The sequence below is a fragment of the Clupea harengus genome, chromosome 13 (genome assembly GCF_900700415.2).
Source record: "Clupea harengus chromosome 13, Ch_v2.0.2, whole genome shotgun sequence".
NCBI lineage: Eukaryota > Metazoa > Chordata > Actinopteri > Clupeiformes > Clupeidae > Clupea > Clupea harengus.
The window spans coordinates 16817818-16842961 of record NC_045164.1 but is presented as its reverse complement, the minus strand read 5'-3'; the positions used below and the strand labels follow the sequence as shown (position 1 = coordinate 16842961).

Below are 25144 nucleotides of genomic sequence, written 5' to 3'. Positions count from 1 at the left end.
ATTGTACCTCTGGGAGTAGCCCCTGTTCTAAATATATCTCCCTGTATTAAAGTGATGTCCCTTTCATCCTGCCCAACCTTCCCCAGGGTGACGCTAGCAGATGTTCAGGAAGGGGGCAGCTGTAAAAATAAACACACATATTGTCTGTTCCTTAGTTTAGATCAAACGCTTATGACATCATCAGTGCAACCCTTTGGGGTAACCATTTTTCATGTGTATCCTCTCATGACATGTTTATACTGGTTGTTCTCTGTTGATCTTACAACTTGACTGCTATATGTGTGAGAATGTCACTGTTAGGCAGTCATTCCTTGAGCTTTGGCTGGGGGTGGCTGCCTGCACAGGCTGTTTACTGAAATCAAATTCAAAATCCTGACTTTGTCTCCCAAAATCCTATTTTAACTCTAATGGTATTGCCAAAATAATCCTAATTTGATCCTAACTTTAAACCAATCCAGATGCTGTCCTAACTAACAAAGCTTTACAGTATTATTTACAGATAAGTGCAGGTCTAAGTAAGAACTAGTAAGTACAGGGATGGACAGTGGAGAGTAACAAAATACAAATATTATATATGTATAATATTAAACCTTTGCTGCCAGATGTGCCAAGTTGGTCCTTCTCATGTGAACATGGCACATGTCTGGTCAACAGGGGGTATTTTGACATGTCTATTATGTTCTGTCCCATACAACTCATATAACAACTACAGTATTGTTTTTGCACATCTTTATTAGGGAATCCAATATTTTTTTTTTTTTTAAAGATTTGTTTTTGGGCTTTTTGCCTTTAATCGGATAGGACCGTGAAGATTTGGACAGGAAATGAGCTGGAGAGAAGAGGTGGGGAGTGGGATCGGCAAATGACAACGGATCGGATTCAAACCTGTGTCCCCCAGGGCGTTCAAGCCCGTATATGGTCGGGGCTGCTGCTTGCGCCACAGTGCCCCCTGGAATCCAATATTTCTAAATCTGGTATTTTAGTACTCAGTTATCTCTCTGTATAATCAAATGTTTTGATCAACACATATTTAGGAGGGCTGCAAAGATACATGGTGCAACTGATTGTGGTTGGCCAAAATGCCAGGACTGTCCCCGTCCAATACTGGTTATAAGTGGGTTTCTGCCATCTATCAAGACTGCTGAATAGATTGATCTCTCCAGACTGAGAGCCTTACCTTTTACCTTTAAGTTCTGGCAGCAGCCCAGCTATGATCGCTGCCAGTCCCATGGCTCCCTCCATGTCCACCATGGAGCGCTCGTACTCCTGAAACCTCAGCATAGCGACCAGGGCATCCTCCTCTCTGTGGGAATAATACAATTAGAATTGTAAAATTGTATTTTCAGTGCAGTAATAGCTGGCAACAGTAGGTCCAACTGCACAGTAGGTGCATCTCAGTCAGTATGCTGGTCCTGCACTACTTTAAGGGTTGCCCTGGAGACCATTCCCATGTGTGATGGAGTGCCGTCACTACAGATGAGCATGTGCTCTGACTGCCATGCCATTGAGCCTGGCTCTTTTACCCCTTTTCCACCAAAGCCGGGCCGGTGCTGGTTCTCGGTTTTCCACACAAATAAAGCTGGCTCCGGTTCCAAAAAACAGGTTCCAAGTCAGCACCAACTTTTAGGTGGGCCAGAAACAAGAACCGGTGACATTGGGTTCGTCCCGATGTTATGGGCGGAGCTACACCACCAGAAACAGAAATTTCCGCCGCCATTTTTTTCCTCCGTCAACCAAGAGGATGAGTGAAAACGGTGAAAACATAAATGAAAAATCCATCCAGCAGTGGATCACAGATGAAATAAAAACATTGATAGCGATTTGGTCATCAACAGAAATGCAAGACAAACTTGAAAAGGCAGTAAGGAAAGCTAAAATATATGAGGAAAATAGGGGGAGAGTTGGAGATGGCGGGGTTCAAAAGGACAACAGACCAAGTAACAAACTAATTAAAAAAAAATAAAGAAAGCTTTCATCCATCAAAATGTGTTAGTTTGTCTGCATCGTATACAGTAACTCTTTCAATCTATCTTGTTTTTGTTGTGTGATGTCACACCTAAGATTAGCTGTTGACTAAGCAAATTCGTGTAGCAGCTAGCTAACTAGCATTAGCTGCTAGCTGTCATGAGGTACTGCTACAGTTGTTGTGGCAACTGGTAAGTATGTAGTAGCTAGTCAACTCCTGTCATGAACTGCATTGTCACTCCTTTGAACTACGTGGGGAAATATAGAAAACCCGTTGCCAAGTAAACAGAACATTAACTTAAGCTTGTATGGTACTACATGATATTAAAAATTAAACATAATAGAAGTTTTATCGAAATTTGTTTGCCTTCTCCCTGGAATAAAACCACTCGTGAATAACTAGTAACCTAGTCACAACATTCCAAAATGTTCAGCTAGGACAACGGAGGCATATGACGTGATTTAAAGACGTAGCTAGCCCTACTCTGGCTCTCGGTCGGTGGAAAATCAAGCTGGTTCTTAGATAAGGAACCAGCACCGAACCGCATAAGCACCAGCCCGGCTTTGGTGGAAAAGAGGTATTTGAGAGTTTAAGAGTGCTCAGTCCTCAGTCCTTATCTTGCTCGATCCTTCAGCAGCCTGGTGAACCACCAAATGCATTCAGAGCAGCAGGGGCCTCCCTCTCTATCTTCAAGAATCTCTTCCAAACTCATCTCTTCTGGGGTCGTCTCCTTTCCAAACACATTTAATACCTCTAGCATACCTAGCACTCTTGACCTTGCTGTGCACGTCTTCTATCTGTTCTCCTTTCCACTTTTGTCAGAATTATTCCTTTGTGCTTACTCTCAACAAGTCTCCTAACTTATTGTAGCTTGATTGTTGTTCCTCAACTGTAAGCTGCTTTGGATAAAAGTGTCTACCAAATGAATAAATGTAATGTAAATGTAAACTTCATAATAAACTACTACTACTTCCTCCCAACAGTTGTCCTTAATAAAACGAAAAATGATTTTGTAGTATAGTCTCAAGGTGTATGTACTTTTCAGACATTGCTTTCTCCATCATCTTTGAGTTACATGAAACAGGGAATGGGAAGTCAGAGTAACAATGAATGAGTATGGAATACCTCACTGAGACGACTTTGTTCACAAGCTTCTTGGCAATTTGGAAAGTGTTAGTCCCCATGGAATGCTCTACCAGATCTGAGGAGCAGAAGATTCTGTTTAAACTTATTGAAATTTCAATGTCACATGAATTTAACTATGCCAGTTTTTTGGCCTCTTTATTCAAATTATTAAGCATTTTGCAATTGGAAATTCAATGTGCAAATTGGTCATGCAATATGAAAACACATATCACAATTGGCAATTCAATGTGAAATTTGGTTTAGCAACATGAAAATGCATTTTGTACTTGGCCATGCAATATACAAAGTGGCAATAAAATCCTTAAATTATTTTGATTCAAACTGAATGTCAATACTTTCATTTAAAGTTTTTTTTCCCAATTTCTAACACAGTATAACCGGTTCCCTCTGCAAGCAATCCTAAACCCTTACCTCAGTTCTCAAAAGATACATACTTTTCTCATAACTGTAAACATTAATAACCTAACGTGGTCAAATCGATCATTCTTTGCACTTTGTACTCATTTGGCAAACACATGCAATCAATACAATAAACCCAAGTCATCACCATCTGAACTCAATGAGCACACAGTATAACCGGTTCCCTCTGCAAGCAATCCTAAACCCTTACCTCAGTTCTCAAAAGATACATACTTTTCTCATAACTGTAAACATTAATAACCTAAAGTGGTCAAATCGATCATTCTTTGCACTTTGTACTCATTTGGCAAACACATGCAATCAATACAATAAACCCAAGTCATCACCATCTGAACTCAATGAGCACACAATTTACATGGTGAAAATACTAAGCCACAAAATTATTGAAACACCAATCAGATTGGTAGAATCAATAAACTATGTAAATTGGTGTGCCGATATGCTTTTGAACAATGGAAATGGCAAGATACTAGAGGGGTGGTGGAGTTTCTTCAATGATCTGCTTTAGACCCAGATTTCAATTCTAAACCACACTTTCTTCAAAACACTACACACAATGATCTGCTTTAGACCCAGATTTCAATTCTAAACCACACTTTCTTCAAAACACTACACACAATGATCTGCTTTAGACCCAGATTTCAATTCTAAACCACACTTTCTTCAAAACAGTACACACAATAATCTGCTTTAGACCCAGATTTCAATTCTAAACCACACTTTCTTCAAAACACTACACACAATGATCTGCTTTAGACCCAGATTTCAATTCTAAACCACACTTTCTTCAAAACACTACACACAATGATCTGCTTTAGACCCAGATTTCAATTCTAAACCACACTTTCTTCAAAACAGTACACACAATAATCTGCTTTAGACCCAGATTTCAATTCTAAACCACACTTTCTTCAAAACACTAACACAATGATCTGCTTTAGACCCAGATTTCAATTCTAAACCACACTTTCTTCAAAACACTACACACAATCCTCTCTATTTTGCACACTTCATCAATGCCAAATCTCCTTGTGTTCAGACAGAACACACTGCCATTCAAATGGCAAAACTTCCATTTCCAAGGCTGTTGTGCAATTTGGAAGCAAAGCTTTAGCAAGATAAGGGCCACAGGTGAGCTCCTGGTTTGGAGAACAATGGATGGCAACATTGAAGTGAGCGGTGATCAGAGAGGCAGAGGAGTGAGAGTAAGAGGAGGACGACATTCTTTCTTTTTTTGTTGACTGTACTGGCCTATTTTTCTATTGTTTGTTCTGTGCAAATCATTTACACATCCAGTTGTGTTTACTGTGATGTATAGGCTACAGCACTTTTGGAAAAAATAAAGAAATATTTACTTACTGTATATTTGTGTGTTGTTTTATATTTGAGTAAAAGCATTATACAGTTATATTTTACAACAGGAGTAAGCGTACAGTAACACTGAACATGAAAAGGCATAATGCTCCTGATAAGGCCTTCATACTGGTGTTTTCCCATTCATAGTAGTGTTTCCTATTCAGCACATCAGTGTTCAATTGGTTCTTAGAAATGTCTACTCATACTATGATGGTCTGTGTGTGTCATTTGAACACAAAATACCATTTTGAGGAGAAATAACATTCTTTTGAAGGCAAAGTAGCATTTTGCAGGAGATATGTAGGGTTTTGCATTTTGTGTGTGTGGTTTTTGGATTTGTGTTCAGAGTTCTGAGAAAATTAGGTATTCTTTCAAAAAATGTGTGTAAGCAATTGAGAAGAACTGTAACAGCTGCTCCATTGTCCATGTCGTTTGCATTGCTGTAACTGCAATACATGTATACATGTAATGTCCTGTCATCTTGTAATGCATGTAAGGACTTTATCAGGGCTTGGACCTTGTTCTCATAGTTCTATACAGAAATGAATGACATCAGTAATTGCCAAATTATATTTTTTGTCTGGTTGAACTGAAAGGCAGATACCTGCTGGGGGTACAATACTATCGTAATGTATGATCAAGACATTTTCCAAAAGTCAATATGGTCATTACATATAAAGCCAACTGGGTCCGGAAATTCAAACCAGGGCAACAAGAGCAGTCCCTTTATGGCATCCTTTGGGATAATGATTCAGTCACCACACATGCAGGCAGGCCCGCTAAACTTGCATTGCAATAGCCTAGATTAGAAATAACCTGATCTGAGTGGATCTGTGGTGAAAGCGGTGGCATCCTAACATGTATGAGGTCCAGTCCTAATCCCACTCCTAATCTCTCTCCCACTCATGTCCTATCTCTCTTCACTGTCCTATCTAAATACAGGCTAAACCCCCTAGAATACATTTGGACAAGTTTAGCAAAGTTTCCTGAGCTGAGTGAAGCATTGACTTCACGCATGAGAGCATACAGTATAAGTGAGATGGACCAGAGGAGGGTGGTCTGAATTTGATGCTGAGGACATGTTGTCAGACAACTAGAGTTATTTCTTCATTGAATAGGATGCCGAGAACATGTCAGACAACTAGAGTTATTTCTTCATTGAATAGGATGCTGAGAACATGTCAGACAACTAGAGTTATTTCTTCATTGAATAGGATGCTGAGGACATGTTGTCAGACAACTAGAGTTATTTCTTCATTGAATAGGATGCTGAGGACATGTTGTCAGACAACTAGAGTTATTTCTTCATTGAATAGGATGCTGAGGACATGTCAGACAACTAGAGTTATTTCTTCATTGAATAGGATGCTGAGGACATGTTGTCAGACAACTAGAGTTATTTCTTTATTGAATAGGAAGAATGAATGAGAATGAACGTTGCTCCAATGTCCAGATGAGGTCAAATGTGTAGAGAGAATTGCGCACTAATGGCTGCAAAGTTTGAAGTAAAAAAGTTGTAAAATGATCAGCAAAGAGAGAGGTAACTGATGGCAGAGGTAGAGAGTTAAGGAGATTGTTGAAAGTAGAAAAGAGTTTTCTACTGTCTGACTTTGTTAACTTTTTCTTCGTAGAATGCCTTTTTGGCAACGGTGACTGTAGAAGAAATGGGAGATAACAGAGACTGACAGTTAACAAGCAATCACTCGCATCTCTGGATTTACGCCATTTTCTCTCAGCAGTTCTAAGTTCGTACTTTATGAATATTATCAGTAAGCCAAGGGTTACAGAGATTAGATTGAGCAGATCTTGTGTGCTGAGGGCATACAGTATCCACACCAAAGCTCAGTGTGGGGCAAAGAGTATCTATATCTCTAACAACAAGAATGAACTTGGGTAGATGCAACCAAGGAGAATAATAATGAATGAACTCGGGTAGATCATGCAACCAATGATAATAATAATGAGAGACTTCTGGCAAAGCTACACAGGAGAAGGAACAATAGGATGTACCAAGAGACGCACAGAATATGTCAAAAAAGTAGAGGTCAGATACATGTAGAGGAGTGACCATTAGGTTTTCTGTAGTGCAATGGCACACCCGCTGTCATGGGCCTGGTATTTGTTGCTTTATGTCATTGATTTACCTCTGTTTCAGATACCTTGGGTCTCAATTACCCTCAGGGGTCAGATGCCTTTAAGAACTGGCCACACCCCTCTCACCGTCTCTCTCACACAGTGTGCAGTTGCTTACCTGCAGTTTGGGGGTTTGGGGGTTTTGGGGTTTTGTGTTCTCATTATGTTACTTCCCTATGAGCAAGGGTTGTAACAGCAGCCTTATGAGTAGGAGCGCTGGAACATGTTAAAATTCAACAGAAAGGCTGCTGAAAGAGAACTGTTCACATGAATATTCAATAATAATAAACAACCGCAGAATGACGAATTAAACAAAAAGTCAATAGGAATTGAATTATAGCTATACCAGATGTCTTCTTGACAGTGGCTATGCTCTGATGTAGTACCCTCTCTGCACAGGGTTGAAGGCAGGGCTGTAACATAATGGGCATAAATTCATATTTCTTTGTAGAATTGTATTTACATTTACATTTAGTCATTAAGCAGACACTTTTATCCAAAGCGACGTAGAAATGAGAGAACAATCAAGCTACGAGCAATAGAGACCTAGTGTAACAATAAATACTACTTTACATAATAAATACAAAAGTGCAGGAATGTAAGTACTGTAAGTGCTCTTTTTTTAGAGGTGCTGAGACTTCTTAAAGATCGTAAAGATTTCTGGCCAAGACTTTTGAACTCTTAACCTTGTGAACATTGATGTGGCTAGCCACATTAGATTAGTTCCTCTTTTTCAGGAGAAGGAGATTGAGAGGTGCTTTCCTCTTTTTGAACGTGTGGCTGCCAATTCGCCTAAACGGTCTTGGACATTATTTTTACAGAGCCTACTTGTGGGGAGGGCACATGAGGCATATTCAAATTATGACTTGGTTAAGAAGGCTATTCTGAAAGCGTATGAGCTGGTTCCTTCCTGGGGCTTATTGTCAGTGTTTCACGAGCTATATGAAGCAAGATGGGCAAACTTATGTTGAATTTGCAAGAGAGAAAGAGAATTTGTTCAACAGGAGGTGTTTATCTCATGAAGCTGACTCTAAAGAACAGCTCCAACAGCTCTCAGAAGATTTCAAGAATTGTTTGCCAGAGGCTGTGTGTGTATTTAAATGAGCAGAAAGCAGTGACCTCGGATCAAGCTGCTATACACGCAGTGGAGTTTGTCCTCACTCATAAAATCAGCTTTACTGTGGGTCAGCACCCAGATAACAGGGGAAGAGGCCTGCTCTCTGAGATGCTGCCTTTTAAATCAACATCTCCGGTGTCTGCCTGTTTCCAAAAAGACCTCTGTGGCCTCTTCATTAGAGAGACTGTGTTTCTATTGCAAGAAACCAGGACATGTTGTTGCTGATTGTGCTGTACTCAATAAAAGGCAGTAATCTATCCAACCTGTGGCCTTCGTTGAGAAATGCCCCTGTGCTTGCAGCTCCGGGGTTCGTCCAGCTCTTACAGCTGGCTGTGGATGATAGTGATCTGGGAACTGGAGTTGTGTTGCTGCAGGATGATATTCACAGAGTGGAACATCCTCTGTGCTATTTTTTAAAAGAAATTTGATGTCCACCAAAAGCACAATTCTACTATTGAAAAGGAAGCGTTGCCACTTATTCTTGCCTTCAGTCACTTTGATGTATATGTATATGCACCACTGTTGGTTTGTACTCCAACCAGCGATTAATGCGGTGGAGTTTGTTCTTGCAGGGATACGACCTGAAGGTTTGCCACGTTCACAGGCTTATAGGGGATATGGTTTCTGTTCTTTTTGGGTTAGTTGCCGTAGGGCAAGCTTTTTATGGGTGGGGGTGTTATGGGCCTGGTATTTGTTGCTTTGTGTCATTGTTTACCTCTGTTTCAGACACCTTCAGCCTTATGAGTAGGAGTGCTGCACACATGTTTAAGATGAAATGAAAAGTCTGCTGAATGAGAGCGGGTCAGGCACTAAGGTTGTGTGACGGTGAAATACCCCCTTCTCACCGCGTCGCACTCCCGTCAGAATTTGGTGTGACTCGCCTTGCCCCTTGAGCGCAGGAGAGAGACTTTGGACACTCACGCACACGAACACGCACACGAACTCCAGGTTATTCATGTCCACATATTCAGTTAACAACCCTTTCCGTACTGCTATGGACATTGATCTGTGTGACATAAGGGTTGGCGTGAGTTCAGATGCCGACACCATTGCATGGTTGTGACATGGTTTTTTTCCTTTGGAGTGCTCCTCTGTTAAATAAATGATATATTTTTGAATAAAACACCGTTGCCTGCACCTTTTCCCCAACCTTCACCCCCTCCCCAAGTTATCCCACATTCCAAACATGGGGTGGCCACCTCACTATTGATAATACACAAAACACACATATAGTTGACTGTGGAAGCACTTGCTTTCAATATATGAAACTGCCAACTTTTTACCATAGCCTAGCACAGAGCCTTTTTACCATAGCCAAGCGCAGAGCCTTTTTACCATAGCCTAGAGCAGAGCCTTTTTACCATAGCCTAGAGCAGAGCCTTTTTACCATAGCCTAGAGCAGAGCCTTTTTACCATAGCCTAGAGCAGAGCCTTTTTACCATAGCCTAGAGCAGAGCCTTTTTACCATAGCCTAGAGCAGAGCCTTTTTACCATAGCCTAGAGCAGAGCCTTTTTACCATAGCCTAGAACAGAGCCTAGAGTGGAAAAGTGAGTCTTCACGGTTCACATGCTTCAATCACAAAGGGAAAAGGGAGCACTTGAAGAGAGTCTGAAGTGTTGGATGGAGCAGTGCTGTAATATGATTGGGTGGAGTAGTGCTGTAATATGATTGGGTGGAGTAGTGCTGTAATATGATTGGGTGGAGTAGTGCTGTAATATGATTGGGTGGAGTAGTGCTGTAATACGATTGGGTGGAGCAGTGCTGTAATATGATTGGGTGGAGTAGTGCTGTAATATGATTGGATGGAGTAGTGCTGTAATATGATTGGGTGGAGTAGTGCTGTAATATGATTGGATGGAGTAGTGCTGTAATATGATTGGATGGATGGAGTAGTGCTGTAATATGATTGGACGGAGTAGTGCTGTAATATGATTGGGCGGAGAGCTTCAACTCTCTAGCAGTCTACAGGGATGCCATGGGTGGGCTAGATGTATCTTTGTGTTAGAATTCTGAATTCTGTTAGACAAGTAAAACGTTTAGCTAATTTCTCTAGTTATATCGCTGGGTAAAGGAATAATCTTGTATTCTCTGGTTAATATGTGACTGGGATTAGCTGTGTGAAATATAGTTTTGTGAGTGGTAAAGAAATCAACATGTATGTTTGTATAACGAGCTCATTTGATGAAGAATATAACGTGAAGTTTGAATCATTAAGTTGGGAAACAGGTGACACAAATAGTCCCCAGATTACTCAACAGTGTGATAAAAAATATATATTTCGAATCAATCTCTCAGATATAGGCTATTGTCCTATGAATGCAGGGATAAAAGTAGGCACTAGATTTCGAGTTGAGAACCAATGGCCTAGAGGCATTGCCACACTCAAGTCCCCTTGTGTGACTGAACAAATCATTTGACTGAAGGGATTCAAGTCAACAGAGTCACTGACCAACTGAGGAAATGATGTCCTAACTGAAGACCTGCCTTGATAAGAAGACTGTCAGATTTAATTTAATTTTACATTTTGATACCAAAAGAGCGTGGTGACATTTAAATGTAAATGTAAAAGACTGGCGGGCCTGTTTCACTTACTTTGATACCTTTGCGGACGTATTCTGACAGATTCTGACAGATTCTGTCTTTGTAAATGACATGTTAATACAAGTGATACAAGACATTTGATTTTGAATCAAAATGATTCAAATTGAGCTGAGGATTGTCACTTTGTGTATTAAATTGGCAATTTCAAAATGCATTTTCACACCGAATAATGAAATTGCTGATTTAAGTGGCCATTTCAAAATGTATTTTAATTTGAACAAAGTGGCCAAAAAACGTCCAGTCACAGGAATATGACGCCATTCACTATATTTATAGCAGTGCTCAACGTTGATGTTAAAAAGTGGTTGCCACGCTTGACAACCAGGCATGAGCTTTTGGTTGTCAAATCCAACAAAATGGTTGCAGAGCGCAACGTTGTTCGGACGTCACCGAGAATGTTATTTTATTCATGAATATCATAAAAATACAATGAAAATGCAGTTGCCACAGGGGTAATGAAATGGTTGCCACTTGTATCAATTTGGTTGCCAAGTGCAACCCGGGCAACTGTTAATGTCAAGCCCTGTATAGACAAACAGTTCCATCACAAGATTCACACCAAGTGATCACCCCATACACGATGCATACACAACAACAAACACATGAACTCATACCTCTGTAGAGCTTTCTGTTGGGGTTGCCATAGAGATCCTTAATTGGGGAGTCGGTTTTAAGAGATTGGAGCAAGAGGGGAAACTCCTCTGGTTCTACTCCCTGTGGAAGTTGTGCATAATCATGAGCATATTCTTCTTCAAACCGCAACAGTCATATTTGAATATGCTTGGCACAGTTCTGTTGCACCCGGTTGTGACCCATGAATTTCTAAGACATATTACCTGTACTTTTACTAAATGTGAAACGTGTCTTATCAACATAAATATCGACTTAACTGTCTTTTGTACATCTCAATTATAAGTAGAAATACATTTTCAACTTTTTTTTGCCTGTAATGGTCCAAGCACACTTACTATGACTGCTATGTTGGGGTTTAGGTGTTTGATTGCAGCAGCTGTACCTGCTAGGAGGCCACACTGCCCACCTGCAGGGATGATGACTGCATCCAGTTTGGGCACTTGCTCATAGATCTCGATGCCCACTGTGCCCAGTCCTGCCAAGTACACTGCACTGTCATCCCTACAAGAATGAATGAAGAGAAAATGATCACATCTTGTGTTGAATCATTTGTGTATGTGTGTGTGTGAGCGTGTGTGTGTGTGTATGTGTGTGTGTGTGTGTGTTTGGTGGGGCTGTGTGTGTATGTGTGTGTGTGTGTGTGTGTGTGTGTGTGTGTGCGTGTGTGTGTGTGTGTGCGTGTGTGTGTGTGTGTGTGTGTGTGTGTGTGTGTGTGTGTGCGTGTGTGTGTGTGTGTGTGTGTGTGTGTGTGCATGATTGGGACTCACTCCTCAAGGCATAGATAACCATTCTCATTGGCCAGATGGTGTGCATGGGACTGAGAGTCGTGTGCCGTGCTGCCATACGAGATCACCATGGCCCCGTATTCACGGTACATGCGCAGTCGAGACTGGGAGCTGTTCGCCGGCATGATGACAAACACAGGAATCCGCAGTTCAGCGGCGTGATAAGCAACAGCGAGGGAGAAGTTACAGTCTGTTGCCACAATCACACCTTTCCTCTGCTGCTCCTGCCAGAAGACAAGGGGGGAAATATGCATATAAGAACAAGAATAACGACCTGTTCTGTACTTCTACAGTGCAGTATTTGTATTTATTTTTTTATAGTTGAAGAGGCATTATAGGGAATTTGTTTAACACTATCAAACAGCCAGCAGACTTGCCTTGCAAAGTATCGATGGCTAGTTAAGGAGCCAAAACAGAGATTTTAAAATCGGCTTTGACAAAAAAAATGTTTTGATGTTTTTTTATTTATTCTGATGTGCTTTTTCAATGAGAATATTTTCTAGTTTGGCTAGGTATTGTAATTTATCATCAAGTGTTAAATTATCCATGAACTAGTAATAGCATAAAAAAACCTAAACACACTGAAATTAGAATAAACAAAAAAACATCAAAACATCTTTTCAGTGCCCAAAGCTTTTTCATCAGTGCCGATTTAGTTTTTTTGTCAATGCCAAAAAAGTCTCTGTTTTAACTTCATAGTTAGTTAGCTTAGTATAGTTTGTTATGATTGCTAATAAACTATGACCATTTTCCACAGCAAGAAAACCTATACCCTTACTAAAATGGTCAAATGAACAATTATATGCACTGTACGCTCATGCTATCAATTAAATTAAATCAAGTTATCAGCATCTCAACTCAATGAGCACACCTTTTTTTCATGGTAGAAACACAAAGCCACAAAATGATTAACATACCTATCAAAATTGACGAGTCAATAAATGAGGGACATTGTTGTGCCATTACGCTTTAGAACAATGGATCCTACAATGTAAGTGTGACCAAAGGGGTGGTGGAGGAGCATCAAGATGAGGAAGAGGACAAAGAAGAAAAAGACCACAAACTACCCCGGCATGTGCTCATATGTGGGGCTATGATGAAGCTGGACAATAAGTGCAGCCATACATATAGTGAGCCATTTCACAACTGCATCCATTTTCTATGTAATTGCTGTAACTGCAATACATGTATACATGTACTGTACTGTAATCTTGTAGTGCATGTAAGACTATATCAGTGCTTGGACCTGGTTTTCTTAGAGTTTCATAGTAATGGATGGGATCAGTAATTCCTAAACTTGTTTTTGTTTTCATAGAACTGAAAAGCAAACACCTTCTGGGGGTAGGCAGACACTACTTGCTTTACAGTCATCAACACGGTCAGTACCAGCCATGCCAAAGGGTGGAAGTTCAATTCACAAGTTGACATCGCACATGCTCAAACCTACGTGAATGACAATTGATGCCAGAAACATGTGTTCAGCCTCTTAAGGAAGGTATATCTCACAGGAGATTTTAAACCTGTAGAAAAGTAAAACGTTTTCAAGTCTTCATGAATCACATTTATCAGGAAACGCAGCCCTGACAATTTCATGACTTCTCACCCTGCCTGCACTGGACACGGGTTAACTCCACTGTGCTAAATCACATCAAACCCATTTCTCTCTCCCACTTAATACACAACAACCTTCTCGCTCTATATCTCGCTCCTGAAACAAGTTTTGGACTCTGTAGGTGTGTATTCTCATTAACAACGGTCTGTCCTCAGGTACAGAGACATCCTGTCTCAAACATGCAGTAGTTAATCCTCTCCTTAAAAAAGCTATCAAGCCTACTTAGAGTAAATCTCTAAACGACTTGATGAAAGAACGTAAATCCCAATTTCCGGGAGTGAGAGAATCATACTCCTATGAAGAAAAGACATCAACCCCTGTACCTGTGTCATGCTCTCAGGACCCCAACGACGGCAGGATTTGGGAACTGGCTGTCCTGACTGGAACGCCTTAAGGGCCCGTCCGAAAGACCATGCCTGACCATGAATCCAGTGATGAGGAGGAGATATACCAGTGGCAAGTGACGGATGAGTGGGTACAAAAAGAATACATCCAGCAGCCAATGACACTCAGAAACGGGAAGATACTTGAGGAGCATGTTACTGCTGAAGCGGGACTGACAGGCCAAACAGAGAGCAGGGTACATGCACTGGGGCAGATGTGTCCCATGGTGATAAAAGGAGGAATTCGTTCCTATTTACCATGGTCATTTATGGACATGGTGGGACTGGCGGGCAGACTGCCAACCCTCACAGATGGAGCAAATAAATGGATCTCAGCATTAGAACAGAGTATGGCAGGAGTACGATTGGCACTGAGAGATATGAAAGCTTTTGTTACGACCCTGGCGGGTCTAGGCCCCGCCCCAATGAGATTTGCATGCCTGTTCTGTCTATCTCTAAAGCAGGTGATTGGGAGCAGGTGTAGCAGGTGATTGGAACCAGGTGTAGCAGTAATTGGAGGGGCTACAAAAGCCCTGAGCAGACTGCATTCGGAAAGCGTTGGATTGGAGTTTTGGATTGGTCGTTGGTGTTTGGATAGGAATTGGATTTGTGGATACTCGTTGGATTTGGATTGTCGTCGTCGTCGTCGTCGTTTGCTTTATATTACCATTTAACTGACTTTACATTACATCTTTTGTTTCTCTCCACAACACTGACATTCACCACACCTTTTCCTATAATTAATAGATAACTATATACTTGTAACCCTTAATAAATAACTTATTATTATTATATCAAATATTCTGCGTGGCCTCCCCTTTATGTTTCGTGCCCGTGAGCTGGCTCGTTACACTTTGCTCATACATATGGCTGGATAAACGATAACAGAAGAAATATTCCATGGGGCCAGCCTTGGAAACACAACGGACGACCTGGTGTTTGGGGCATTCCATCCAGGAATATGGGTGGAGCTGTGCAAGCAATATTTAGAGAACATTGATCCTTCCAAACTGGAAGGGGAAGTGTTGACGAGTGTCACACTTTCCAACGCAATTAGAAGGATGAGACTGGAAGTGTGTGGAATGCTAATCAGACTACACAAAGCCTGTTTATATTAATGGTGAAGAAGCCACCCGAGGCACAGAAACGTCTGGACAATGTGGGGGGGGGGGGGCTGACGAAAATGGAGTGGTCACTGTTTTCAGAGCACATAGTCCACCATGTGGAAAACCACCGAAGGGAGAAGCAAGAAACAAAATTGACCCAACTTCAAATAGGAGAGTTGGTTAAACAAAAGAAAGACAAAGAGAAGGCAAAGACCCAAGCTCCTGTGGTGACAGTGGCAAGGTCACAAACAAGGTCTCCAGAAGAATCGGCCCAACCAGCTCCAGTGTTGCCACAAGCATCTAGCAGCACCTTAGACACAAAAGGAACAGGAAAAAAAGGTGACACCTTAGGCCCCTACAGTCCTTCCAGTTTTGCCACCGATTCAGGTAAATGTGAACCCAATAGGAGGCAGAGGAAGACCTATGCAGCGAGGAGGCAGACCACATTGGGGAGAATACCCCTGAACCCTTGGAACTGGTGTTTTCTCAGTCAGCCTCCAACCCGAATGAACAACCTCCCAATGAATGCTGGGGCTGCAGGCAAATGGGTCATCATCACAAGTGAGAAGGCTTAACCAACCCATGGGAAAACACAAGTGACATCTGCTACTAGGGATGCCCAGAGAAGCCTGAGGGGGAGACGACACTACCAGCTATCTCAACACAGTCTCATGATGAACACACCATACCCGTAGTGAGACACGACCAAGAACACACTTTTATGGTGGACACAGGTGCATATCACACAACACAACACAACCCATCCCAATAGTGATTGCAGGAAAGACCATAGTTGCACCATCACTATATTCTGTGGACATCCCAGTTAACTTGTTAGGAAGAGATCATTTGTGCCCTTTAAAAGCAAACATTATGTTCACCCAAAATGGCCTCTATGTTGATTTCCCACGAGAAGTGCCCATGAAAATGCTACCTATGATGGCCGCCCGAAAAGCTGACCAATCTGATGAACCACGGATATATTGGATGCGTATCCACCCCCAAGAATCCAGGTTACATCACATGTGGAACATGTGGGAACCATGGGTTCTAGCACAGATGAAAACAGGTGGAAGAACACCAACACTGGCATATCATTGTACCCTTTGGTACAATGAACAACAACTGCACAATGATTAATGTACAGTACATGCTGGGAAGATTTGATCAACAAAAAGACTATGTACATTGACAGCCGGCCATGGATCTGTGACTATACTTTTAAGATGGCCTCCTTGAGGGCTATGATTAGAACAGCAGGTCAAGTTAACAACACAGCCCAGCTACAGAAGAGGCAGAGGGGGGATTTGAGGCATTAAAAGGAGATATGCTCTCTGCCCCAGCGTTAGGGAATCCTGACTATTCTTAGCCATTCCATCTATATGTAGCAGAGAGGTCAGAATATGCAAGCACTGTGCTAATGCAAGAAAACAACAAAAGGAAAACAGGCATTGGCATATTGTAGCACCAAGTTGGACAATGTTATCAGGGTCTAGCAGCCGCAGTATTTGCCTTACAGCAGGCCTCATCATTAACAATAGGGCATTCAATGATTATGTATACGTCCCATCAGCTACATTCTCTACTGACAAGCCCACGATTCATTTTAACACAGGCTAGACAAACAGGATACAAGGTAATCCTCTCAGCACCTGAACTCAGTGAACCACGCGACCAGGCTGGTGTTGCCCTGTGACGGAGCTCCTCATGACTGTGCAAACTACTCAAGTGTTTAAGGAATGCACGTCTACTAAGATCTACTCAGCCGACTTATAATAGCAGATCTCACATTATTTATAATATAATAATTTATAATAATTATTTATAATATACTAATAATTCCTGTTTTAGAGATGCCACGGGTACTCACGCAGGTTATGGAGTTAAGGAGTTTGCATGTTCTCCCCGTGTTCACAAGGGGTTTCCTCTACTAAGAACCCCAACAGAAAAAACATGCAAAATAACAGAACACATGTCCATCCCTGACCAAAAGATGGACAGTTCACTTCACTTGGTCCCCGGGCGCTACAAGCTGCCCACTGCTCCTGGGGGGTCCTTGAGGAAGGACAGTCCAGGACGGGAAAAAGCAGAAAATAAATTCACCGCGACCTCAGGCTTACCTGCGTGTGTGTGTGTGTGTGTGTGTCCTGTGTCGCCTCCATATATGCACGTGTGTGTTCCAATGTGTCGTGTGTGCCATTAAAAACCTGACAAAGGTCTTAATTAAACGCTGATGAAACATTTTCAAGAGTTCAAACCGTAAAGATTGCACAGCCATGCTCTGCCCAGCTTGCTGAGATCAATTCAAGCAATTTGGCAAAGGGAAGACGGATCAATGTATATAAAGATCCGGGCGTACGCATTTGGAGTTTGCCATGTTTATGGCAATGTTTTGGAAACAGAGATGCTGCTGTACATCTGATGGTATGCCCATCAGACACGTCGGAAGCCATCACCCTAAGTGTTGGAGGCCACGCATCAACCCATAGCAGTAGCCATAATTCAAAAACAGGCAGACTTGTTGTGAAAGACAAAGCTGCTAAGGAGGCGGCAGGAGGGGCAGGGACGGCACCTACATTGGTACAAGTACATTCTGGTGGTGGTCTGTCGTTTCAGCAGATGGATAGAGGCAACACCCACGGTGAGACAAGACACTAGGTCAGTGGCAAAGCTCTTATGTAAAGAGGTTTTTTTTTCCTGACAGCAGGTTTGGGTGTGTGTATCATCCGCAGTCTCAGGGGGCTGTAGAACAGACAAATGCAACTTTGAAGGCATAGCTGGCTAAAATAATCACAGACATAATGGAATAGCATATAGTAGAGTAGGCTCAATTGAATGAATGCTTTGCCCCTAGCACTAATGCCTATGAGAATATGTACTAACCGCATCTAACACGGCATGAAATGCTTACGGGTCGACCCATGCCTGTGCCGTTTCATAGAGGTCAGATTATGTAACCGACTTGACTAAAATCCACAAAGATATATTCTAACAGGTAAAGGGAGCCACGGAAGGCAGAAGTGCTGAGGCGTCCGAAGATCTGCAGAGGATATGTCCAGGAGACTGGGTGTACGTCAGAGTGTTCAAAAGAAAGTGGGAAAGAAGGTTTATTTAAGGTTCGTTTAGCAACTGCACTCAAGGTTGAAGGTAACACATTTTAATTTTATCTTAATCATTGCTGCAATGCAGACCACCCATACAGAACCCACAGGAGACAATTCAGTTTACAGAAGAAGCTGGGGAAACTGCACCGCAGAAAGTCTTGCGATCTCAGAGGCTGGCAGCGAGGCAACAGAGCAGTCTACATCAGCGCCCAGACGAGAAAGCACCGATTCAATGCCTAGGCAAACCTCCAGGTCGCAAATAAGTAGTGATAGTACGGATGTAACAGGCAGAGAAATGACGAGTCATGCAGAAGAGCTGACAGATCATACAGCAGACCTGGAAGAGAGGCCAGGAGCAACATCCAAATGGAATTTTTCTTAAAACAATTGCAGCTGAAAATAAAATTTGTCAAATAATAACCAATAGCTTCAGTAATTGAGGGGGGGAAATAGGCCCAATGATAGGCCCAGAATTTTGTATTTAGTTTTTCAAATCAAGAGTAGGCCTGATTTGACTAATTGGCTTTGCATCCTTTCCTTCTGGCCTTGTCTAGTCCAAAGACATGCTGCCCACCAGCTTTCAAAGTACAATGGTGCCACACTGGTGGCTTTGTATCAATTTGATCCCTGCCTGCTATTTTGTACTGTATTTCACAAAAACACCCTGAAACAACTTGTATCTCACATACTTATGCCACCAACAGAATAAGCAGGCCAATGGCAACCAAGCGCGCAGTCCTTCCTCCCTCACTTTAAAAACCACCAGCCGCCACTGGAGGTAGCGATAGGGATGGTGCTAATGATAGCTGTAATGTATAGCTGTGTCATGCTGTGTGCTCCTACTGGTCCAAATGATGCTAAAGTAATGAGGCAAAATCCCAGTACGAATAGAGAAGGAACTCTTAGAAGATGAGATCGAATTGAGCACTTTAGCATACGACAAAGGAAAAGAGTCACCCTATGATAATCTAATTAAAAATCAATCAACTGAAAAAGTTCCATATCGATGTGGAAAGATAGCAGGTTGTACTGGTGTTGGGACCCTCCCTTCAAACCCCTTAGCCATGAGGAAATGAAAAAGAAGGCAATGAGAAATTTGCCTAGAAAAAGAAGGCCTGGCTTTAAGACACTATTAAATCTAGACACAGAAACTCTTAGATGTACCCCAGGAAAATGACACTATTAGATTTTAAACCCAAAAAATTCCCCAAAATTATGACACCAGTATTTTCAGAAAAAACAGGTCTTCCCAGTGGAAGGGAGCCCCGCAGAGCATACAAAAGGTGCAGTCCATGACAGATGAACCAAAAGATAGCAGATAACAGATAACATCTTATGATCTATAAACTAAAACGAATCGTGCTTGGAGACTGGAGCTATAATATGGACAACATTAATGCAGACAACATTGGAGGCCTTACTGGAGTGGTCCCAGGCCGATCAAAAGACCCCCACAACACAGCCTCGACCCACAGTGGCACATGGATCCGTGGACCGCTACCAGCAGCAGCAACAACATGTCTCCCACAGCCAGCAACTACAGTCAAGCAACCACAAGTGGCTATAGCCAGGTGAACCAGATGGTGACAGCAGGTGGATTAGTAAAACTGACCAAAAAAGAGGTAGGCCCACAGCAATAATGGAGAGTACCACATCCCATAGGTCAAGAGAGGCACAAGACAAGTCCAGAATTGAAACCCTGAAAGACTGCAAAGTCACAGATTTGGACACAGTCCTTAAGCGCTTTTGTCACTGGACCTTCCCACCCTTACTGCCATCATTGAGAGCGAGGCTACCTTGCCAAGGGACAAATGCCAGAAATCAGAAACAAACTGCCACAAGAAGAGCAATGTCTGCTAAAAGGAATGAGAGCCAAAAAACTGAATCTAGACTACAAATGAACACGCTAAATGCGATGCAGAATCCAGCAAGAGAAAAGTAATAAAAAAGAGCATTGTGGCCCAGTTGAACCAAGCTACTCGACAGCTGGAACAAGCAGGAGAAGAGAATCACCAGCTCAAATCGCATTTATGCAAATACGGCAGCGCAGCCGCTATCCAATAAAATCGAGTTTATTATTCTTCATTGATTGAAAACAATAAAAACAACTTAAGGTTTCTCATTAACACCATTTAACACTGCAATGCAATCAAACATTCCGTTCCTATAACAGTAACGATTTTATGACTTTTTACAATAACAACATTTAAACAATACGAGAAACACTATAAATACCTACTGTATATAACACCCCCACAACCTGGTGTACTCCTAGAATCCTGCCTCCCCTTCTGCCACAACCCCCGCCCCCCCCTCCTTTATGAGCCAAGGTTCTGCCTAAGGTTTCTTCCTGTGGGCTTTTCCTTGCTCATATTGCCATTTTGCTACAGGGGGTTCAGGCCTTGAGACAATTTTATAAATGAAACAGAATTTAATTGAAATGGCCTCAGTCAAAGTTCTGAATGACCTACCAATCACATCTGATCATGGGTACATTTCAATACTGGTTCTTCTAGACCTTAGTGCTGCTTTCAACAATATAGATCATCATTCTTTGCTACAGAAACCTGAACATCATTTTGGTGTCAAATGTTGTGCCCTATCCTGGTTTAGGTCTCAAAGGCTGTGCCCTATCCTGATTTAGGTCTCAAAGGCTGTGCCCTATCCTGGTTTAGGTCTTTCTGACCGTCTTCAGTTTGTTCATGTCCACAGTGAGCCATCCAATCACAACAGAGTAAGTCATGGAGTTCCCCATGCGCCATCCAATCACAACAGAGTAAGTCATGGAGTTCCCCCTGAGCCATCCAATCACAACAGAGTAAGTCATGGAGTTCCCCCTGAGCCATCCAATCACACCAGAGTAAGTCATGGAGTTCCCCATGAGCCATCCAATCACAACAGAGTAAGTCATGGAGTTCCCCATGAGCCATCCAATCACAACAGAGTAAGTCATGGAGTTCCCCAAGGCTCCGTGCTTGGACCCTCGCTCTTCTCTTTGTACATGCTTCCCTCAGTTGCTTTTATAAGGATGCATGGCATCAACTTCGTTTACTATGCTGATGACAACCAACCTTACCTATCCATGAAACCTGACAAAATTGTACAACGACCTAAGATAGAAGCTTGCCTGCAAGATGTGAAAGCATGGATGACTAACTACTTCCTGCTCCAGGATTCAGATAAAACTGAGGTCATGCTTGTATGCCCTAAACAATTGAGAATGACATTATCCAGCCAGCTACCCACACTCGATGGCATCTCATTAACATCCAGTAGCATCAAAAGTCTCTGTGTATTTATCAACCAAGATGTCTGTCTTACTTGACTCACACATAAAACAGATCTCAAAGACATCATATATTTATCTATGCAATATTCCCAAAATCAGAATGTTCTACCCCTCCAAGATCCATGCTTTTATTACTTCGAGACTGCTGCAATGCTCTTCTGACAGGACAGAACAACTCAATAAAGACCCTCCAATGTTTATAGAACACTGCTGCTTGCACACTTACTAGAACTAAAAATATGAACATATCTCAACTGTACTGTCAAAAGTAGAATTGTCCCTTCCAAAAGTAGCATTTATTTCAAAGTACTCCTTATAACATACAAAGCTCAAAAAGACTTAGCTCCAAGTTACATTAAGGAATCAATTGTCCCCTACTGCCAACCAAGACCACTTCATTCTTAGAGTGCAGGTCTCCTTGTAATTCCAAAAATATCAAAAAGCACAATAGGATGCAGAGCCTTCTGCCACCTCTCCTGTGGAATAATCTTCCTGCCTCTATCCTTTCCATCTTTAAATCTAGACTAAAGACATTCCTCTTTAGTGCATCCTATAGTCTTGAATAATGCATCAAAATCTGACACCTGTCACAACATACTTCATACTTTTTGTCAGCCATGTTGTTATATTTAGCAGCAGTGGGCTAAAGACAGCGCATGTATGAGGGCCTTTACGCATCCCGAGTACAGCATGCAGCGCATGTTGCAGCTGTCGCCAGCCAGTTGTGCACTGTTGTCATATCCTGCCATTCCTGCTATCCTGTAAAACTAAAATTCCCATGCACCATGTCAGCCAACAACACTAAACACAACTCAACAAAACTAAACATTAACAAAATTCCCATACGCCAGGCAGCCTCTCCCTCTCCCTTTGTTGCCTTTGTCCTTGCTCCAGAGGTGTTGAGGCCCTGGACTCTGTAAAGCACCTTGAGACAATTTTATTATTTGGGGCTATAGCAATAAAATGTAATTGAATTGTTGCTGATTAAACATCGATGCACATTGTCTTCTTTTTAGCCAGCAGAGTTTTGTCTTGAAATATGTTGCTGGATTCATGATGCTCATTGTTACAACTGTCCCAGACCTTTTCTATGCCTGCGTCAAGGTTGTAACATGGCACATGTCATTGTTTTGTACATTTTTTAACAAACCATAACATACAGTGTAATTCTTACTTATCTTTCTGAAAGTAATTACGTATGACTCCTTTGTACTCAAATTTCACAGCTTTTAAGTCTATCGTCATTCTGCAAACCGAGTTAGAACATAGACCTGTCAATTTCTTTTTAGAATGTTGCCGGTTCTCCCCTACAAGTGAACGCATGGTCAATTCAGTTGATAGCATCTGGTGTAGGAATCAAAGCAAAAATCCCCTGATCTCTATGTTCTTTTACCTGATCTTATTTGCACGCTTCCTTTTTTAATCTCATATTTCTGTATGTTCTTTTATCTGCTCAGTTTTAAAGGACTTTGAATTACCATGTCAATCAATTACACTATATAAATTACTCGTATGCATTTAACTCATTATTTCATATAATATATAAACTAGTTACCATATTTTCTATATTAATCTATACCACCATATTCAGAAATTGACACTGATTTAAGTAATAGTGCATGTTTATGCTGTAGCCTACCTAATCCCTGTGCTTCATTAAACTGAAAATGGTAGCAGTGAACTGAATTAGTTATTTTCTTCATCCAAAAAACCTTCACTGACCTATGTTAACATTTAGATCACTATGTCCTGCAAATAAATAAAACAAGAAGGCAACCCTGTAATCCTGGCTGGTGATGGCATAAGCCTATTTGGACACAGAAACAACTCCAGCTTGCCAGCAAAGCCAGTCAGTTGGCTACAGAGTGTGGAGCTGAGGGATGACCAGTACCTCACAATGTCAGGACACTCCTGATCCATGAACTCTCCCACATATGTGTAAACTGTCCTGAAATTACATTCTAGCATTTAATACTCATTTGATGATAACTAGAACTAGGATAAAAGAATGCGACATGCATAATCGTGATTTATTGCAGTCACTTGCATATCCTGCAACTACTACTGACTTACTGGTGTTAGGGAGGAAAGGAGGTGAAGTACTCCTCTCTCTTTTACAGATCCGGTATAGTTCAGGTGCTCCTTCTTCATGAAGATCTCCATGCCATATTGCTTGGACAGCCTAGAGTACTGTAAGACAGAATGGTACACTATGAGGCGCTGTACTTCTGTTACTTTTTCCAATAAGTTATAGATAAGCTCAAGAGAGAGAAGTTCAAATAGGAATGGGCTCTAAAACTGAGAGAAAGGGTTTTTAGATACGTGTTGCTTTTAGGTATATATACAGTACCAGTCAAAAGTTTGGACACACCTTTATTTTTTTTTAAGTGTTTTCTTTACTTTTATTATTTTCTACATTGTAGATTAATACTGAAGACATTTAAACTACGAAAGAACACATATGGAATGATGTACTAAACAAAAAAAGTGTTATCTACCATCTAGAAAATAAAAAAAAGTAAAGAAAAAACTTCAAAAAAAAAATGAGAAGGTGTGTCCAAACTTTTGACTGGTACTGTACATTCATACTGATAAGGGATGGCACAGTATAATAGGATGGTATAGACAGTATAGTTGAGTCAGAGGTTGACTTACTGTGCATGGAGTCTTTTGTACGCCTGATTGGATTTTAAGTGCTGCCATGCTTATATCCTCAAAGCGAAGGTACTCAGCAGGAACGTTGCTTACGGGTGTGCACACACTGACACGCTTTTTGATGGGCTTGACTGGGCACATTAGTTGGATCTCTGGTGCCTCAGTGACTTTCAGTTTCCAAACATTTTACATCCACATCGAGGTATTCCTCAGCCCCAAAGTCCTTGAGACGGTCAGGACAGATGAGGGTAGGCCGACGGCCCACGGCACCATTGCTGACAGGGCGTTCCTTGTCACGGTGACCATCTTGGGCTGACAAGGACAAAAGTTTCTTGCGGTTTAAACGCTCTTCCTTGCTGTGGTTGAAAGATTTTAAAATACAGTGATTTAAAAAATGGTGAAACATTATTTGTGCAGACAACAATGCCACTACAGTATACACACAACCTTTACACTGGCCTTTCACCTTTACTCTTCTAAACCATTATACTACTTTGACAGCCTGTAAAAATGCATGTGAAAAAGTGAATCTTAAGTTTATACCATACATCTGATTTTTCAGAGGATTTTGCTGAATTGCTGGATTTTGAAGTCTTGATATATTAATTTCATTGTCTGAAATTATATGAATTTAAACTTCTTACAATACAGGATAATTCATACAACTAGGTGCTCTCCACTGCCCTTTTGATAGCCCAGAATCATTCATCAATTTTAATTTTACAAAATGTTTGCCATAGCTGGTCAATGTGGCTGTATAGCTATTCACATGTCAATACAACAATTACAAATGTATGTTCATTCATTTTTATATTATAGTTGAATACACACTGTACA

General features: G+C 41.4%; 1 protein-coding gene across 2 annotated transcripts in view; it reads right to left on the bottom strand.

The window, feature by feature from the left end:
• Nucleotides 1-24941, bottom strand: part of LOC105892719 (L-threo-3-hydroxyaspartate ammonia-lyase) — a 31370-nt gene extending 6429 nt beyond the window's left edge. Inside the window, exons 1-7 of one of the 2 annotated variants that reach the window (XM_031578803.2) lie at nt 24308-24941; nt 23726-23842; nt 12141-12382; nt 11709-11874; nt 11355-11454; nt 3092-3167; nt 1178-1303 (exon numbers count right to left, since the gene is read on the bottom strand). In XM_031578803.2, coding sequence (XP_031434663.1) covers nt 1178-1303; nt 3092-3167; nt 11355-11454; nt 11709-11874; nt 12141-12382; nt 23726-23842; nt 24308-24448 — 968 coding nt within the window. In that variant the 5' untranslated portion in view covers nt 24449-24941. Of the gene's footprint in view, nt 1-1177; nt 1304-3091; nt 3168-11354; nt 11455-11708; nt 11875-12140; nt 12383-14411; nt 14586-23725; nt 23843-24307 lie in introns of those variants that run through there. The other variant, XM_031578804.2, reaches the window with a different exon arrangement.
• Nucleotides 24942-25144: the final 203 nt, after the last annotated feature.